General features: G+C 39.8%; 1 protein-coding gene and 1 pseudogene across 1 annotated transcript in view; both read right to left on the reverse strand.

The window, feature by feature from the left end:
• Window positions 1-1,606: 1,606 nt before the first annotated feature.
• LOC148013966 (uncharacterized) lies at window positions 1,607-4,747 on the reverse strand (annotated as a pseudogene).
• A 4,672-nt stretch (window positions 4,748-9,419) lies between these two features.
• LOC148013967 (MADS-box transcription factor 23-like) overlaps window positions 9,420-20,823 on the reverse strand; it is a 35,407-nt gene continuing 24,003 nt past the window's right edge. Inside the window, exons 3-7 of the mRNA XM_087666864.1 lie at window positions 10,567-10,628; window positions 10,365-10,464; window positions 10,242-10,283; window positions 10,009-10,050; window positions 9,420-9,855 (exon numbers count right to left, since the gene is read on the reverse strand). Of these exons, the coding sequence (XP_087522990.1) occupies window positions 9,802-9,855; window positions 10,009-10,050; window positions 10,242-10,283; window positions 10,365-10,464; window positions 10,567-10,628 (300 nt within the window). The 3' untranslated portion in view covers window positions 9,420-9,801. The remainder of the gene's footprint in view (window positions 9,856-10,008; window positions 10,051-10,241; window positions 10,284-10,364; window positions 10,465-10,566; window positions 10,629-20,823) is intronic.

Genomic DNA, 20,823 nt, shown 5'->3' on the forward strand with positions numbered 1-20,823 from the left:
GAACGGGAAAGCTATGCATCGGCTCTATCTTTGACCCGTGCTAGCTGCTCCAGTGAGAAACGCGCTAGCTTCGTGTCAATATCGTCATCTGTAAAATCCCGACTCATCCTGCCATCCGTGCCCAAATCTTAAACATACACATACAAGGAAAAATAAGTCAATTGGATAATTAATTGCAAGACATAATAAAACTAAGACTTAATTTGCAAGACTTCATTTTAATTTTTTTTAAAAAATAGATAATACAAAACACCATACTCCAAAAACATACAAACTGTCTAACTGATTTACAAAAAGTGGCATTGCTGTAGTGGGAGGAACGTTTTGATTGAGTCACTTTTTTTTAGGGTTCCACAATCTCATCTTGACATAGCTTAGTATACACCGAGAGATCTATACAAAATTCTCCACAAAATGAGGACTCTGCTTCATTTTCAAAAAACCCATCCTCTATCTCCTCTATCTCCGTAGGTGAGATATCTTGGTCCTCCAGGCGGTTCATCCTAGTTTCTTGTATGCCTTTTGTCATTGCCGTTATTAAAGGTGTCTCTTCTACGATCGGTACAGGGCTTCTAGCAAACACGGGGATACTCCTAGATGTCATGGGAATGACATACCACCATTGAGGTTGTTGCGAATTAGGAAAAAAGACGACCTGATCCATATTATGATTAGTATAAAAGTCCACTTTGAGATTTCTAAAACGCGTCAAGTATTAGGGACTCTTACCTGCTCACAGTGATTTGGCAAAACAAATGTATCACTCAAATCGGTCCACTTCTTCGTTGAGTCAATCTCAACAAAGCCACTTGGCCCTCACCGAATAGTTGCACCTGCTCCTTCGAGAGTAACTTTGAACCATTGCACATCAAATATGGTCACGGAGAAACTTCAATAGTCAACTGCAAGGATACTCTGTAAACATCCGAAATACTCCATCTCTGCAACTACATGGTTTGGATCTGTGGCATGTCGTCGGCTTTCCTGCTCAAACATTGCCATCACTCCACATTCCATTGTCGAGCGTAACTTGTCGATGTGCTGTACTCTCAAATGTCGTCCACGTGACCATGCTGCACTATGGACCTTATACTGGAAGAAGAACAAGTATATTAGTTGTGATTTGCAGTATAGATTGTAATTTCTTGGGATTGCATCCACGTGAGAAGTCCCACTCTTCTTGAGTAACTGTTTCTCCATCTTGAGATGCTTTGGTTAGGGCCTCATGTAGCCATCTAGTGGACATGAGTAGAGGCATCTCCTCTAAGCCCTTCGGATATCAAATGGGCCGTTGCCACGTACTCCGTCGAAAGTCAGATCTTGTAGACTCTCACTCAGCTCGAGCATCCTCATACCATTGCAGCCACTTCTCTATCATAGCGCTATGTAGCATACAAAATCGGTTCACCTTGGACTCCATGGATGCATCAATCTTCTTCTCTATTCCGTTTTCCACTAGGACATCTCCATTCAGACGATCATCCTCCTTAAGTGACCATATCAAGCATTTGTCCCGGTCCACAGTGGACAACCACTCAGAAATGTACACCAAGGCCTTCGACACTAACCAACCTTCAGCCATGCTAGCCTCAGGACGAGCCCGTTGTCACACAAATCCCTTTAAGGTTTTCATGAACCGTTCAAGGAAAAACATCCATCGACTATGGACTGGACCTGCAACCTGCAATTCATCTACAATATGCACTAGAATATGGGTTTGTATCGTGAGCATGCTAGTGGGAAGATACTTCTCCAAAAGACAAGTAGTATCTACTACCATGCATTTCGCAGATTCAATCGATGATGTGTGAATCTCTTTTAAGGAGACAAACTGAACCAACTTGGACAATTTGTAAATGGATGTCCGTACCTCTAATGTCAGAGACCCGACGATTGCCATCGGCAATAGAACTGTGAAAACCATGTAATTAATATTATGTATAAACAAACGGAGATTCTGAAATGTAATATGCAGAATCATGCCATACGCAGCCTCATACCGTACATACCTGACACATCTTATGCCAATCATGGGATTTGAGTCCTGTCAGTTGGTCATCCTTTGTGAATGCTGTCTTAAGAGAATGCATTAGGCCAGTCAGCGTGGGAAAGGACTTCATGTTTTCCTTTACTCGTCGCACTTCATTGCCAGACAAAACCCAAGGAGCACGTGGCAATTGCACTCAACCGTCGACGCCACTTACAGGCCAATATGGTTCCATCTTTCCCACTGCTTTCAAATCCATCCTCGCTCCTAGTGTGTCTCGCTGTCCAGTGAGGTGGTCCCATACCAAGCTACCCACATTCTTAAAAATGTGCATGGAATCTAAAAGGTGGTTAATTTTTAGTTTTTTACAATAAGTCAGCTCATAGAAATTTGAGAAGCATCGCATTCCAATGGGAAGCGAGTCTTAGTGCACCATCCTGCGATGAAACCAGCTCAGTGCGTTCATTCTCATAGGAGAGCAACCAAGAAATCCTTCTCATGACATGACCCTCTGGCAAAAATCCCGATGTCCCTCAAATACTATCTTCTTCATAGATTTTGACATACGAGAATCCAACCTTGGTACACACAGAGGACATGCATGGTAACATGACGTGACTAGCCCTGCAGAACACACATGTAAAATGAGGCATGTCATAACACCATCGCTCAAAGAAAACTAGCAAAATAAGAAAACACGCTTTACCAGAGCATTATCCATAACCTGGAAAGTCATGCATAGTCCACATAAGAATTGCCCTTATAGTTGCGGATCGCCTACCAATATGTTTGCTCATGTCCTCCACTATAGTTCCCTCCCAAAGCTCCTTTAGCTCATCGATCAGTGGAGAAAGGTAGTCATCCATATTCTTGACTTTGTATTGTCCAGGCACAAGCAAGCTAAGCAAAAGGTGTCCTTTCTTGGTGGAAAGCCATGGTGGTATATTGCAGTTAACAAGGACCACGGGCCATACACTATAGGAGGTGGAACGTAAACCAAAAGGATTTACCCCATCCATGGCAAGACCAAATCGTAGATTCCTCGCCTCCTTTGCAAAGTCAAGGAAAGTCTCGTCAATGTGACACCATGCTTTTGAGTCAACTGGTGTACGATGTACACCATCAGTGGATCGATTTTCCACATGCCATGTAGTCAAATTTGCAAAACTCTTGGTCCGAAAAATGTGACGAACACGCGGTATCAGCGGAAAGTGCCTCAAAACCTTCTGCGTAACAATCTGTTCTTGCAAGTCATTTCGATACCTATCCACACCACACTTCGAACATGTGGCCAACAATTCAAACTCTCCCCCGAAAGAGAACACAATCATTGGGGCAAGCATGAATGCAATTATAATCCATGCCTATCTTTCGCAGTACTTGTCTTGCATCATCACGAGACTCGGGCATCGTGTTTTGGGTAGCCAAAATGTAAGATTTCAACGTTCTACAAATTGCAATGAAGATGTTATTAGAGTACTACATAGCACAATTTAATGGCTTTCAATAAAGAATCATACACATCATAATATACGTGAATAGCTCTGTCACACTCGCATCGCTCTATCCATACTTTGTTTGTATGCTCAACAATGCAAGAAGTGTCTTCAAACGAGATACCGGACTCCCATCATACAATGGAATGGCAGCCTCCACAATTAAAGGATCTTGGGATGCCGAGTCCGTTGAAACAATGATTCGATCATGTTCTCTAACTGGAGCTCCAAAAAAGCAGGAGGATCGTCCATGTCTCCAGCATTCTCACCCATAGAAGGGGGTTGAGAGTTATCACCTTCTATGAGACAGTTAGTTATCTTGGATGGCATTTGTATAGAGCGCGGACGAACCCGTCTTACTGGATGCAAGAGATCTGCGGACTACAATGTATTGACATGGCCCTGAACCTGTAAAGAACGTTAAGGAGCTAACTTCTATGATAACCCCAAACTGTTATACTTAAATCAATCACATGTCATATAGTACGTAATAAAAAAGAACTTACCGCAATCTCATAATTCAAGACTGCTTGGTCGATTATCTCAACTCGAAACTCTCCATACCGCGGTTGCACATGCTCTATGGACAAACGACGTTTCTGACGAATGGCCAATTTGCATTGTGTGCATGGACAGGGGACACATTGATTGAGCCAAGCCTCACAATCACCACCATTTTGGTCGTGAGTGCTAGACATCTTGACTGCGATGTAATGGAATGATAATTTAATAACAATTCTATATTGTATATGAGGATCACTCCACTATATATATTTTAGGTCTTTTTTTTTAAATTTTCATACCTATCTCTTTGAGTTCGGCTCTAAACTATGCTCACACACATACATTTTCGTACCTACATTGCAAAGAATAAAAACCAACACAAGAAAAAATTTGAAAACACTCGCTTCCATTTCTCTCTCTTTCAACACTTCCTAACCTACATTGCAAAGCAACACAAAGCAACACAAAGATCAAAGAGAAACAAACACTTTCTAACCTACATTGCAAAGCAAAACAAAGATTGTAAAGAAACCAAAATAGGACATACCGTCGTGCTTTCTTCTTATTCAACGACCTCTTCGTGCGGGCGACGCTCCTCTCCTCACGTGCAGCTCACGACTTGCTTCCTTGCTCACCTTCCTCTCTTGCTCACCTTCCTTTCTCTTTCTCTCTGCCTTCGCGTGCTCATTTGAAAGAAACGTTCGGGTTTCGGCGAAATGTTACCGCAGTAAGTCGTCGCTAAAAACGTTGCTATTTGCATCACTAAATAGCGACGCTAATAGCGATGTTTTTAGCGACGCAGATAGCGATGCTAATACCGATGCCAAAAGAAAAATGTCGCTACTTAGCGTCGCTATATGTGTGTACCCTTGTAGTGCATCTTGATGGGTACATGTTAAACATTTTATTTTCTCCATATGAACCTTCTCTTAGAATCATGTAAGGTGAACATAACTTTGGGATGTGAAGTTTTAGCCTTATACAAGAACCACTATTTGTAAATGCTTCCACATTTACCGAATAAAAGTGATCTACTTTTTTCTTAAGAAATTTCTTTTTTGAAAATAATCCTCTTTGAAAATATTTATCTACAATAATTTTAACATTAAGCTTTGATGGATTTAGATGTGGACCATATCACATTTAAAAAATTTGGAGTTGAGCATGAAAGTCTCCTCACACTTAAGGAAATTGTACCATTTATTCAAGAAAGTTAGCATGCTAACAAAGAAAATATAAGGACACCTACAAAAAATTCAAACTTATCACTCACTTGGTGCCAAGATCTTTGAAAATAAAAGAAGGCGCTGAGCTTGGACACATATGCCTTTGAGTATTTTAAAGAAATACTTCAATAACTCTTTCATATGGTACATACCTTCAATTCTCCTTTTTTTCTTATATTTTTCTCTTTTCATGCATCTCACTTTCCCTATCCTATTGTCATTTTTCAAAGCTATTACTTAAAACTTATTTTAATATTTAAAGACTAGGACACTTTTTACACATAAGTAGAGATAATGATATTGTAATGATGGCTATCATTTTCTTTTTTAACTTGTCTAACTATAGTCTATATTATCTTAAGCCCCATTAACTTTATGCTAAGTCATGCAATTCTAGCTCTAGTATTTATTATTATATGACATTATACTTGTAAATATATAAAGTCATTTTTCTAATTTGATTTATTTTTAGTCCCATCAAGTCTCATATAGCTTAATTCTTATTTTCTAGTAGCAATTCGATGTAAAGCAAAAAAATATACCATTACTTTAGACAATTATAATAATCCAACTATTTTATAAATTGACAATGATGGTTGAAACACCGTATTAGAGAATTTGGAAATCTTCCAAGTGCCACTTTTAAATAAGGGCTAAAGATTTAATCTTAATCCATGCTTCAAAGTGGGACTTGGAAAGACAATCTATATAGTAATTAGGGTAGACTCCACTTTCAAAGAAGGGAACAAGATTTAATCGCGTGGCCAAATATTAAGTACATTGAAAATTTCCAAATTATATGAGAATTCCTAAATTCTCTCATATAGTGTTTTGATAGCTATATTTGATATTATTCATAGCCAATAAACCCTATATTGAAAACCCTTTCTTTAATTTGATTTTTTGCTAGTCCCTATCAAGTCTTGCATAAGTAGTTTTTTATTTTCTAGTAGCAATTTAATGTAAAGCAAAAAAATATCCCATTGCTTAAGGTTATTATAATACTCCAGCTATTTTACAAATTGCTATTAATATTATACAATATTTATATCATGAACGATATGATAATTTTAGTTTATATTTTATCATTCAACTCATGTATGAACATGGACTTTTTTATTTCGAAAGTTAAATTACTTCGAAAGTTCATGAAGACACTGACATGACTCACTGTTACACAAGTGAATTAGGCTCCAAGATGGGAGCTTGGACTCATAAACACAACCTTGTGTATAGACTGACAATGACACAGAGACTTTACTGAAAGACAAAAGTACTAGGACATTAAATTAAAAAAGATAGCGAGGACAATGCTTTATAGGAAACTGGATGGTATCACTTCTCTTACTGTGCTTATGGGATTCTAGTCCTGAGCCCTCACTACTCCTTCCAAAGAGATTGAAGTAGGTGTGATTGCAAACATCTCAACACCCCTCCTCAATCACAACCAGAAGTACATATCGTATAAAGGCTTTAGTGAAAGAAACACCTGCAAAGTGTGAGCACACCATAGACATGGAAAAACACCACAAGCTATCGCAAAAAAGAGGCTAAGTGTGGGTACCACAAACATGGTGGATATCCAAAGGCTATAACAAGGTTCTCACAAAGTGTACAAAGGCTGTAGTACAAGGCTACATGAGGAGTTTATAAGTTTATGTCCGAAGCATTAGGACTGGACAATACAAGGCTAAAAGAGTCTATCCGAATAGAAGGACTAATGAGATTTGCGGTTTTCTTCTTCTTCTTCTTTTTCTTCTTCTTTTGCTCCATGTTTTTCTTCTTCTTTAACAGCAACTAGATAGGCCTTTTGGGACCTCTTTCTGGCGTGGCAGAACTTCTCAGTGTGTTTGGTCCTTTTGCAAAAGTCACAGAAATGCTGGTCCTTCTTGCCTTTATATCTATTACCAATATATAATGCTTATTCACCTCTAGAGGTGCTTGGTTCTTCCTTAGTTTTTAACTTCTTTTCCTCCTCTAGCAATGATGCCTGGATATCAATAAGCTCAAGTTTGGCATATTGATTAGAGTTGTTGACACATTATTATATTCAAGATACAAACTTTTGAGCAGAACACCAATACAAACATCTTCTTCCATTTTAATGTTGTTTCCGGCAAAGCTAAGTTAGAAGTCCTTCCATGTAATTTAAATGTGTGGCAAGTGATGTGTTGGACTTCATTTCAAACCGAAAAAATTCAATCAATAGACCACACTTTGATGACTTAGACTTTGCACCAAATAAAGTGTCAAGTCTCTTCCATGTATCATATGTGAAGTATCACAGTTATCCACATGGTGGATATAATTGTCATCTAGCACCAATTTGATAATGGCATGAGCCTTATCATCATTCTTTTGCCAAGTGATTGCAAGGTCTGCATCACGAGGCTTTTTTTCTTTGGCACTGGTCATGGTCCAAAGACTTCTTCATTAGGATGAGCTAGATGCAAGTCTACCAGGTGTGAAACCCGACCCCTTTGAAGCGAATTGTCGAAGAGTCAGTGGATTAGAGTGACCAAGGCTTGGTTTGAGTATCAAGAGAGAAAATAATGGAAAGATAAAGCTTTGAGTTCTTGGTTATAGCAATCACAATTAGGATTTGTAGGACAACCAGGTTTTTCATAGATTGCAAGAGTTGTAGTGCATCATTTCTAAATTTTTTTATAAAAAAAATGAAGCTTACTTCATGGGCCATCAATGGTCAATGATGGCAATCAACATCGCATTGCATGGAGAGAGATCAGAGCGTACAATCAACACGAGTGTAGTTTTGGATAGCGTGACAAAATTTCAACAATGCTGAAGCATATAATGGCCAATAATGCACTCTGAGGTGCCAAGAACCAATACCTTGAGGAGAGAAACAAGTCGCCAAAAGAAATCGTGAGCTGATATGGATTGGCTATGGAGATGTAAGGACTCCAAGCAAGGTTGGTACTGCCTGGCTATGGCTGTCATGGAAGGTTGGTGAAGATAGAGTAAGGAAATGAACTCATTGGTTGGGAACTTGAGCTGAGCAGAGTTGGAGAGAGGTTGGAAGGGGAGGTTACTGATCTAAACTTATATATGCCATACTCACCATGGCTCTGATGCCATGTAAAAACATGAATCTAGAACATGGCTTGAGGCGGAAGCTATTGAGGTTGGAAAAGAGAGTGAGTTCATGAAGACACTGACATGACTGACTGTTACACAAGTGAATTAGGTTCCAAGATGGAAGCTTGGACACATATACACAATCTTGTGTATAGACTAACAATGACATAGAGACTTTACAGAAAGACAAAAGTACTATGGATATATTGATGGTTATCAAACAAGTTATTTCAATTTTACCTATTTTACAATAATGTCAATGTGTTTCTTTATTAACTGAGTTTCAACTAGCTACTTCGAACATATTCAAGGAAGAAGTTATAAAGCCATAGGAGCAATATCACCTTTTGTACTTGGATGATGATGATTTGAAGCTCTATTCATAGTCAACTAGCCCTATTTGGTAAGTCCTCTATCCACTATGATAATTTATTTGTCTTACCCTACTTGGTAGTGTTTTAATTTTGAATAACTTGTTTTCTATGCTAATTGAGTACAATATGATTTCATATTAAAATCAAAAAATAAAAAGGTGTTTTATTCTAGAACGAGTAGGTTAAATATAATTATTTAATTTGTGTTCACTATTGTACTAATATTATAAGTCTTAATAAGCTCATTATTAAAAGCCTGCCTATCCTTTTTCCCTAGCAATTCTCTTATAGATCTATTCATGTAAACTTGTAATAAAATCATAATAATAACATAATATCCTAGCTATGGCAATGATGGTTCATATTAGTACTAGGTCAATGGCCCAACCTATCTTATATCAGTATTCCTAACCCCTTGTAATATATTGACAATACAAATGTAATACTCAATAACTTACAGAGGACAATGATGGTCTGTGGTAATGCTAGGCTTAAGAAAGGCCCAATCTTCCCTATACCAATCATCCTTTTCCCTAATATCCCCAATTGTTAAGAACTACAGTTTTTGTTTTCCTTCTTACCTCTTTGACTACCTTTTGGTGTGCACCTGCAAAGAGAGAGAGAGAGAGAGAGAGAGAGAGAGAGAGAGAGAGAGAGCTTGAGCTTTGGGGTTCCTCCCCTTGTGCCACAGGCTTGGGACACTTCTCTTTGCTAATTAGGAGATGAGATTACGGAAGCAGGAATATTTAACAAGTAAAGGAGGTCAAAGGTGTTTACGCTTTTGAGTGCTTTGGACTTTTCAGCGGGCAAACACGGTTTCATGCAGTGACTTTGAAACTGCACGTCGAACTACAGGCATAGTTTAAGGATGATTGGTCTCCCGCATCGAGTAGTGTTAGATGTTAAAGACAAACCATAGAGTCCGTATAAGCCTGAGGAAGATTGTCATTCACCCTGACTTGCTGTAGGCAGTGAGTTTAACTCAGGATCCAAGGAAGTTTCATAGCTTTGGGAAAATTGGTATGTTGCGTCATGTAACACGCCACAGTTACATGGGCAGATCAGAGAGACCTAAGGATTATGACCTCTCTCTCTCTCTCTCTCTCTCTCTCTCTCTAGTAGATGCTTAACGTCAAAGATGGGCTTTGCTTGTCCTGTAACGCCAACAGCTGCATTCACCAACAAACATACGCAAACTCTCAGAGAGACCTATAAAACGATCACAATCCTCAGAAAGACGTCCAATATGACAATCCTCAGACAGACGTATAACATGCTCATAGTAAGGACATCCAGACTATTCCAGCTAATCAATTCGTTACCTTAGCTTTGAGCATGTCGTTCTCTCGTACCAGCGATTGGTCCTGAAACATGGTCACAAGTTACGTCACTGCACTCCACAATCTGTCTATAATCTACGTCTAAGTGCAGGTGCACAACTCGTCCATTTGTCTACATGCCCATTGTCTATACATGGGGGAAATGACAGCAGGAAAAACGTTTTTCTGTACAAATGCAAAGAGTCTGTTGAAAACAAGTCTACATTTCCGCACACCTGCTCCTTAAGCTCCTTTATTTGTTCCATCAAGACTTTGATCTGCCCAACATATAATCCAGATATACTTTTCTTAGTATGAGGTTGTTGAAGCAAACAGCATTAACCCGTTGTGGTGTTTACCTTTCTTGATCTCAGATGGTCTATGGCCTTTGCCAGTTCGCTTTCTAGTGCCTGTATCTCTTGTAACTGCAACCTTTCAAGATCTTCCCCCATCAAGTGCCTGCAGCATTGAAATCGCAACAAAGCACTATTCTTGTTGGTGCGATTAAATGTGTACTCCGTAAGAAGACCTACAACCTAAAAATTTAAGTTTTTTCCATACCTGACAGCATCCTGCATGGGTTTTAACTCATTCTCACATCTTGCAGCGGCTTCTTTCCAATACTGGAGGAATGAGAAGGCATAGCTCAAAAGTAAAATGGATTGTAGAGCTCTATAATACTCATTTATAATATACTTGACTTCTTGGACATGTTGTACCAAATATGTAGATACAAATTACATACTTGACTTCTTGGACATGTTGTACCAAATATGTAGATACAAATTACATACCCATATGGGTGCCTGCAAGCATCCTATTAACACATCCAACTCCAAGTTTGGTATTACCAGAGGACCTTAAGGTAGATTTGTAAGGCCTTTGATGGTAGTGAAAATCATGCTGATCATTCTAGATTTTGGATAGCTTTGACAAGGCCTACATCAACAAATTTAATCTTAAGATTGGTTTTACTAGGGGACATTAACATAGCTTCTAAGGCTCTACAATGCCATAATTTGGATAAAGTTGAACGCTTTGCATCCATAATCTATATCTATAGTACATTTTATAGATGCAAAGTTTTTGTGGGGGTGCCAAGTGCTAACCTCTTGTAGCCCCTACAAAACCTTTGCGGATGCCACTTATCAACTCCTACTCAATCCACCCATACACACATGCACACACATACACATGCATCCCCCCCCCCCCCAAACACATGATAGGCATGGGTAGGTGAAAAGCATACAAATAGTACTAGGAGGAGTACATGTTGGAGAGTGGGGAGGCATACAACAAGTAAGCAAGAGTTGTGTGGACCGAGACAATTGCCCTTAGTATGTGTAAGTTCAATCATGTTCGTTATATATATGTATAAATGAGATCAACTCCTACTCAATCCACCCATACACACATGCACACACATACACATGCATTTCCCCCCCCCCCCCCTTTCCCAAACACATGATAGGCATGGGTAGGTGAAAAGCATACAAACAGGTACTAGGAGGAGTACATGTTGGAGAGCGGGGAGGCATACAACAAGTAAGCAAGAGTTGTGTGGACCGAGACCATTGCCCTTAGTATGTGTAAGCTCAATCATGTTCGTTATATATATGTATAAATGAGATCAAGGTCAAGATAGGGTGAGCTATATAGAGAGCTACAATGAATGTTGATTTTCCAAAGTTATAGTTGCATTGTTCTAAGGTAGTAACATGATGCCAAGTCCTTCATAAGTGGCATCGCTTTCATTGAATATTTTCTTCACTACAAGGAAACACAAGCATAGCAACTATCATTTCTCACATGATTAGATGGTATTACCATAGCAATGTTTGTTTTCAATGCAATTAGGTTGTATCACTATTAGCATCACTATTTACATTGCTAATAATGATGCATATAGCAAGGAGGCTAATAGCTCTAGTACAAATAACAACGCGTATAGTGATGGTAGTAACAACGATGTTCTAGGGAAAAAAAACATCGAAACCTGAGCGTGGCATTTTACAGGTTTATATAAAGGAGCGAAAGCGAGAGAGAAAAATAGAGAGAGATAGAAAGCTCAAAGTAAGAGAGAGAGAGAGAGAGAGAGAGAGAGAGAGAGAGAGAGGCCAGTACCACTCCCACCACCATCCTTGCAGAGAGAGGTGCCAGCGGAGAAACTGAAGACTTGAAGATTTCATCATGCAAGGAAAGTTCAAACAAAGCTAACTAGATTTGACGGATTACATATTGTTCCTAGGTTCTTTTGGCTTTTATTAGCAAGATATAGGTTACTATACATAAACATGATATTAGGGCTCATTTTGGTTATAGATACTACAAGGTATTTCAGAGTTTATACATGCGTTATAACATGATTGTAGGTGGCACTATCTACAAGTCATATCTAGGTTGTCACAAGGTTTAGAGATTGCTCAAGGGGTTCAAAATAGGGACTAAAGTCCTTGAGTGAGTGGAAGTATGGGAAGACCTTTGTGGATGAAAAATGTAAAGCAGCAAAAGGAAGGGATTTTGTGCCATATTTTCAGCATGGACAAGCTGAGTTATTACATGACATAGAGAACAAGTTTATTGCTTGAGAGGGGGAGCTTTCAATTAGAAGATCTTGTGGAAAGAAGAGCTCTTATCAAGGATATATGGAGTGCTTGCTCTTCGGCCTGGTATGAAGGCTTGATGAAGGAAGTTTATGTGTGATGTGGGCTACTCATGCTGCTTCGAAAAGGGAAGAATTGAAGCAAAAGAGGGTAACGTGCATCCATGAAACCCTGAAGAAGAAATGATTGAATCTTCTTGACCTCATCAAGTGTTGTTTATACACTTTCAAGGAGAGTTTCGGGACTAATTTTAAGGAGATATATGCTATTCTAAACACAATATGATTACTGAATTTAATTTAGTTCATTCTCTACAAGGCTCTCCAAGCTTGAACTAGCAAGAACAGGACTAGTTACAGTATAACATTGAAGAAAGGGATTTGAGTCATCAAAGGGGAGTTTTATGGCTTCTTTGACTAGAATATTCAAGGTCTTGACGAGGTATATAGCAGGATATTGCTGTACATAGAGGTTTATAGAGCCTCTTTCATTCAATCTAGGGTCCTAGCTTGAAGCATCTATCTCTCTACAATAGGTAAAGGCTTCAGCTATTCAGGAGATCCTTTTTTATGGGATTTGGAGTTGATTTAGTGGGTTATTTAATTCTATTCAAAATAATAAAAAATAGGGTTGAAGTGAAAAATGGAGGCCCATATACACTTTCATTAGAATAAGTGTATGCTAACTCTTGGTCTTACGCTCAAAGATCAACGGCCTCTCCTTTTTGTCATGTTTCTTTGGATTGGGCATATATTTTGAGATACTTAGTATTGGATATGATCTATGTACAATAGAGTGTTAACATCTATTAGGACATTTACTCAACTATAGTTTCAAAGTACTTTGGACAATGGTCCCAAGTTAGTGTTCATGCTTACATACTGGTCAAAAGTTTTCGATGTAATAGAGTTTCCATGAGCTATACATGAATCAAGACATCTTGATTGCACCTTAATTTGTGTCTCTTGAGTATGTGACTCTTTGCAACCTTCTTAGTTAAACCACTATGTTTAAGGCCTTTTTCCTTACATGCCCTGAGAATGGCTCCTAGAAGAAATAGTTACTCGTCAATAAGAAATGATTTGACATGTAAATATATCATTTTGGTAAAAAATGTAATGTCAAAATCTCAAGCTTCAAGATAAAACTAGCACTTTTGAGTAGTTAGAGCCATATTCTCAAGTAGTTAACTATAAAGAAAGATAGTGGATGAAAAGTTTCCCCATTGCAAGTCATATGGTTTTCCCCATAAGACTTTTTTTCTCCCAACTCTTACACATCCACTATTAGTGAGAATTTTGAACTATGTGAGTCATGCCCCTAAAAGCACCAAACCATGATCCTCTTTGATAGCTTGGGAAGGCACGTTCATAACAAATGTGACTCAATGTTATAATTATATTAGTTCAAAGGAAAAAATCAAATTTTAATAAACCATGTTAATAATTTAATCACCAAGAGTCAGGAAATTTTATGACCTCATAACATTACAAACCAATTTGGACAAGTGAACTAGAATAATCATTGAGTGCACCTTATCATGGGATTATAGTAAGCCTAGTAGAGATAATTTATTGAAACCACTAAGTAAAAATTTCAATAAGTAGAGTGATTAAAACACCATGCCCTTGTTGTAAAATTTGAGACAATGCCTATCTGCTAATGACAAATTTCAAGAGTAACATTTTTTGGAAACCTTTTTTTTCAAGTAAAATGTGGCTAATTATATTACTCAGAAGGCTAATTACAACGAAGTGTTCATGCTCAACACACTAGCTGGAGCTTATGCAAATCACAAGTCCATGATGTATACAAGCCTCTCAAGGCAGTTTGGGGGGGATGTGGGCAAGAAGCCATGGAGGGGTGATGTATCGCCATCTAGGGCTACCCTCTTGCATCGTGAAGAATAGGTCATGGCAGCCCCAAGTGAGCAGAAAGTGAAAACGGAGCTCCTAGCCAGCACGAGACTCACCATGCACTTGGTCCTAGTGGCCCCAGAGGGAGTGGATGATAGAGATCCACAATTCTACCAAAGTCGCATATACTGAAAGGCACTCCCCTCCAAAGACCACTTGACAGTGTGCCTTCCAAATGTGCCATCCTATAAGACTCCCTATGATCTCCCATACCTCTAAGCGCTCTACTGTGGGATCCAATATTTGGTGGCTTGGTAAAGCCTCCAAGTTGACCACTACACAAGACCCAGCCTCCATGAGAAAGATTGTCTCATGCATCTCGACCTCATACAAAAGGTGACGGCCATGGGCTAACTGCCTACCAGCAAAAAGCCGCCCATGAGATGCAACCAAGGCTAGGTGCCACTCATCGGAGAATACAACAAGCTCCACTCCACATGAGCTATTGCACCACGCATGATCAAAGGCAGTGCTTTGGAGTTTCCAAGAGCTACTATGGGCAGTGCTTACAACCTCCATCCTACTGCATCTAAGCCAACCAACTCCCAACACATCCAAACCCCCATGTGCCAAAAGCCAAAGGAAATATGACACCCTCCTCAGCCTCCAATTGTCCCACAAGAAGCACTCAAAGGTCCAATGATGGAACGCATATGTGATGCTATGCCCCACCCAGTATTTGATGCGTGAAGGTGCCCAATCCAAGTCCTCCTACATCAATACATGTCTACCACTCCTGACTCTGTACTCTAAGAACCTCAAAGGCTTCTTGATGACTGCAGTGGCCGGCCGTAGCCACTCTCTAGGAACCCACTCCAACTCATCAACTGGTCTTTTGTCCCATATCCAAAGGCACCGCTCCTGAAACTCCTCCAAGGGCACAAAAGGTCCAGTCTGCAGGTCTTCCCCGGTCCGTCAACCACACAAATCCTCCTCCAAGAAAGGACATCCATTTCCTCATCCTTCTACCCTCTTCAAGAACCAAACCCCCCCCATTCTGCACGTTGAAGAAACTCCCACATGGGACACCACCCACTCTACCTACCACCTATAAGGGGATACTTGTCGGTGGGAATCTAGCCACCCACACCTCCCCAAGCTCCAATGACTCTCAGATTTGGGTACCAAGCCCATTAAAAAAAGGCGCACAATGCTCCAGTAGGTTAGCTTCCGCCTAATAGAGTCAAGAAGTAGAAGAAATTGTTGGGCAAGAGTGATGTCTAGGCCCACTTGGAACCCTATATATCAGATGGTCTGTCCCTTGCTCACCCATCTAAACCCCAGGTGGACATCCCACTCCGTGTTGGAGTATGGATCTCTAAGAAAACCAATTGACTTTCAAAAATTTATTTTCGCTCTAGTTGTAGTGCAAAATACCTCCACAATTGGTCTCCCTCTCTCCGACATCAGCTCATCATCCTCTACATAAAGAGTGGTATCATGTGCATACTCTAAGTCTAGCAACTCAGTCTCCTCCCTCACTAAAAATAAAAAGCCACGTAACCCACTTACTCGTGAGCAAAGGAAATAGGACATTGCCTCCATAAAGAGTAGGAATAGATATGGGGCAAGAGCACAGCCTTGCCAAAGAGATCTCTCTAGCCGAAACTCCTCCCCCCTCATACCACCAATGAGAACCTTGCTAGTGGCCAATTTGTAAAGTGTCGAAACCCAAGAGATCCATGCTTGGCGGAAGCCCATCCTCACCATGATTCCCTCTAAGAAGTCCCAGTCAACCCTATCATAGGCCTTCTCAAATTCCAAGAGGAGTACTGCCAATCCCTAACAACTTTGTTGAGCCCACTCGATCACCTTGAAAAAAGTGAAGACATTGTCTAGGATGCTCGTATCCTACACAAAACATGTATGGGTGTCGTGAATGATGTCTATAAGCACAGGGGGGAGTCAACTCCTAATCATCTTTGCCATGACCTTATAGGCCACTGACAACAAGGTGATTGGTCTCCACTAGGACAGATCTAACTGATCTCTCCCTTGGGAAAGGAACTAACAAGACCTGGCAATACACTCTTTGGCATCCGTCCTAAGCAAAAAATCTCCTAAAAGGCTAGTAGTAGGGGGTCCTTCACCACCTCCCAATATCTAGTGAAGAAAGCATTAGAAACACCATCCTCTCCCGAGCATTTCTGCCCATCCTGTGCATTGAAGGCCTCAACTAGCTTCTTCTATGTGAAGAAGTCTAGGAGGAAGCATCCCGTCTCCTCTATGACAAGGGAGGAAATGCAATCCTAGACCTACTATCTACATCATTGTACTTTGGATGAGACTCCCTCCAAGACTCCCTCTGATTGAAAAAGCTGCCTGTAGAAGTCAATGGGAAATCTCCAACACCTCATCTGGGCTAGAGCAAATTCTCCTGTACTAATCACGAAGGCTGCGAATTTGATCTCCTGAGGTGGGAGGCAGATAAGGCACCTGCAAAAACTCCATGCACATTGTGTCCCCCTTATGCACCCAAAAAGTTGTTGATGTACGGAAGGAGAACGTCTGTCCTTAATGCTGGCAAGGGCTGCCCGTGTGCGCACCTCCTACGTGTGGACAGTTGGATCCCCTAGTGCCTCTTGGAGTAGTCTTTGAGTGGTTGCTAGGTCTTGTCGAAGTGCTCTCTCCTCCTCTCCCAACTCTACTGTCTCGCCCGCAGGGTTTCCATCTGGTAGATCATGCTCGACTTAGTTAAGGCCTCTATAACCTCCTCTCGATTCGGTCCAACCTAATCCACACCCTAGTCCAGAGTTGCTCAATCTGCCTCCTCCCTACTATAGATCGTCTGGGATCTCACAAGATCGCGTGTCATGGGCTGAAACTGAAGCATCAAGGGTGAGGAGAACTGGGCAGTGATCAAAGACAAACTAGTACCAACCAACTGCCCTACCTATCCTTCGCGAGAGAACCCCCACTCTCTGGCAAAGAATCAGTCTAGCCACTCTAAAAGAGCTCCGTTTAGCCATCTGTATCCCCAAGAGAAGTCCAACGACCTCTCCCTCTCCTGCAGAAAGGTGGGTCCCACCAAGCATCACGTCCTCCTACTTTGAGGAGGAAGACTTCCATGCCTCTTTCTCCTCCCCTACCATACCCTGGTAATCTTTGCCTCTGCTTGCTAGTCCTCTAAGGCCTCAAGGCTGTTGAAAACTCCTCCAACAATTCAAGAGTCCACCTCTAAAATTCCTAGTGCAATCTCCACCCACAATGTGGTGCATGCCCTAACCTTAGTAGGAGCATAAACATTGAGGACTCCAGGGCACAAGTTCCCTATATCCAATCTGATCCATAGGACCCTCCTGTCACAATCGTCCCGTGGTCTCATACACAAGTGGTGAGGCTTGGGCCAATATAGGTGCATACACCTCTACTCCTATCATGGGCACTGATGGAGTACTCCCAATAGGTGTGTGAGCTGCCTAGAAGTACCTTCCCCACCTGATGGGTCTAGAAGGGAGTGAGCTCTGAGGAAGTAAGATGTCAATTTGTCTTGCAAGCACGCTGCAAATCCAGCCAAACAATCAATTTCCTAGAACTGCATGCCCCACTGTAGTGGAGGCTGTTCACATTCCAGAAACTCATTTAGTCCTCGTTCATATTTGAGATGGATTCTTCAATTCTAGACTTTGTTAGAATATTTAACAAAAATCAAGTATGAGAAAATAGACTTTTCATTACTTTACAAATTTTTATATGAAATAAGATAGAAACAGAGTTTCCTTCCATTTCCATATCAAAATATACATTTTTACCCTTGAAAGAGAATCTAGACTTATTTTGATTCCAATCAATGGTTAGATCTATTCTTCTATGCCAAGGTATTCCTAATACAACATCACAATGACTAAGATTTTCCATGGCAAAACTCTCATGATCTATACAATCTCCTATCTCAATTCTTAGTTTCCTAAGAATGGGAGTAACTTCATACTCCATTCCTTGAAAAGCAACACCTAACATTTTTGGTGTTACAAATCTCTCTTTTGGTAGATGTAGAGCTTTGAAAATCAGATGATGGATATAATTATATATAGCCCATGTATAAAAATGAATGAGAATAGGTTGATTAGCAATATTATCCCAAGCCTCGAAAGGCTTTCATTCCTATGATAAAGTTTCATCCTGTTCCAAGGACTCCTTAGGTATATCATTTGCTTGGGGTGAGTTTTGGGCATGATCTTATTAGGACATTATCAAGCCATGCCTTTTTCTCCACAAGAGAAACATCGTCCTTCTTTTGTATGGAAAGAGAGAGAGAGAGAGATGGGGAGAGAAATAGAGAGGGTGATAGATAAAGATAGAGAGACAGGGAGAGAAAAGGAATATATTAACTTCTTTTTGAATGGCAACAAAGGTAATGTACTTCCATCCTTATGCTTTGGTTCTTATTTATCTCACTTCTTTTGGTCAAACATCTTGGTCTTCTTGCTTTTTAGTTTCTCTTTTGAGGCTTTACCGAACAACCATGGAATATGCAATCCTTTAACTTTTAAGGTTGCATCTTGGGCAACTTGCAAAGTATCAAGCTTTTTCATCTTGACAACTCACCATATTATCGGATATAATCTGTGGACAAGATTTCTCATATCCATATTGGAAGAAACTTCACTAAGAGATGTAAATTTAATAGAAACAATTGCAAACTATTGATATGTGTTTCAACATTGTCTCCATGACTTTGCTTTAGCTTATCCCATTCTTGTTGCACATTGGCTTCAAAGGATGAAGGTAGAAACTTCTTGTTGAACATCTCCTTGAACTCTTTTCAAGACTTAGGCTCCTTATTCTCTTGAACAACTTTGAGCCACCAATTCATAGTGGCATCCTTCAGAGGGATTTTAACAATCCTATATTTTAATTTTTTTGTATAATATTCTCCGCCAAAAGAAGCATCAAATAGTCTAGTAAAAGACAACTTTTTGAGAGTCTCTCTTACAATAGAAAATGTTAAACTTGATGCTCTTCTCTCTAGGCAAGAAGTCTCTTTTAGCATCATTTTCATTAGCTAAAATCATCTCTGCAGATTTAGCTACCATGAAAACAACCAATTCGTTGACTTTCTCATTGCCCTTCTCTATGAAGAGATTCTTAGGACAAGAGGAAGCAGCTTGTGTATGATGAGACTTTGAAGTCACCCCTTGGATGGATCCTCGAATTATAGGTGATATGTTACCTTTTGTAAACCTAATTGCATCAATAAAATTAATACATGCTATACTGAGATAGGCCTTCGTAGCTGTAATACCATTTGTCTCAAGAGCCTTCTCACTAAGGAAATCTTCAAATACATTCGCTTAAACCTATGCTTTAGCCCTTCTCTCCATCAAAGCTTGAATTTTTAGATTGGCTTCTAGCTCCTTGTATCTTTATATCTTCTCATAATAAGAGAAGCATATAGATACAGAGTGTTGAGAGCCTTTTAATTATTCACCAAAATTCTCCTCTTTGTCTCTTGACATGGTGAGAAAGTTGGGCCCAAAGATTGTCACCCATAAAAGTTCTTGCAAAGAAGAAGTTCTTCCTCTGATACCAATGTAAGCACTAAGAAGAATCTGAGAATGAAATTACTTTGAACTTAATCAAGTCAATCAATTATCACCATGTAGATTAGGAGAGAGAGAAGAGTCAACACCATGTGGAGAGGGAAAGTGGACCTCTCTCTTTACAAGAATTTATTGAACAAAACCACAAGAACCAAGTGCCTAAACCATATAAAAAGAGCCAATTTGCTGCAATTTTAAAATTAGGGATTGGAAATCTTGACCTCTGCATACTCCAAGCAGCAAGCTGATTTTTTTCATTACTACTTAGATTATATCAAAAAGCTAAGTAGAAATCGCTTTTTAGATGAGAGAGAGATAGGAGAGTACAAAGCATATGGGTGATATTTCAGCATGAGAGCTTATTTCAAATAAAAAGAGAGATCTCCAATGTACAATTGTGGGGCTTTGGTGCTCAAAGATGGAAAGTAGAGGCTACAAATAACAAGTATTGGACAAGTGTAGGGACAATAGTCCCTTCAAAATGACACACATCCTATTTTAGATACCACATGTCCATTTTCTAGAGAGAGAAGCTTACAAATATTCTACTCTAAAAATCTGTCAAATGATTAAGAATTTGAAATAGATGTCACCAAATTTAGCTTCGGGAGAGCTTCACTATATAGGCTCATTGATTCATGGTTTATTTCTTTGTTTGTGAGCATTTGGTTTCACTTTTTGAAACCACTCATTATATGGGCTTCTAGTCAATGTGATTATGTGAGTATAAAGATCTTAGTCATCCGAGCTTTTTAA

The sequence above is a fragment of the Lygodium microphyllum genome, chromosome 25 (genome assembly GCF_053477565.2).
Source record: "Lygodium microphyllum isolate KBCC chromosome 25, Lygodium_microphyllum_v1.1.10, whole genome shotgun sequence".
NCBI lineage: Eukaryota > Viridiplantae > Streptophyta > Polypodiopsida > Schizaeales > Lygodiaceae > Lygodium > Lygodium microphyllum.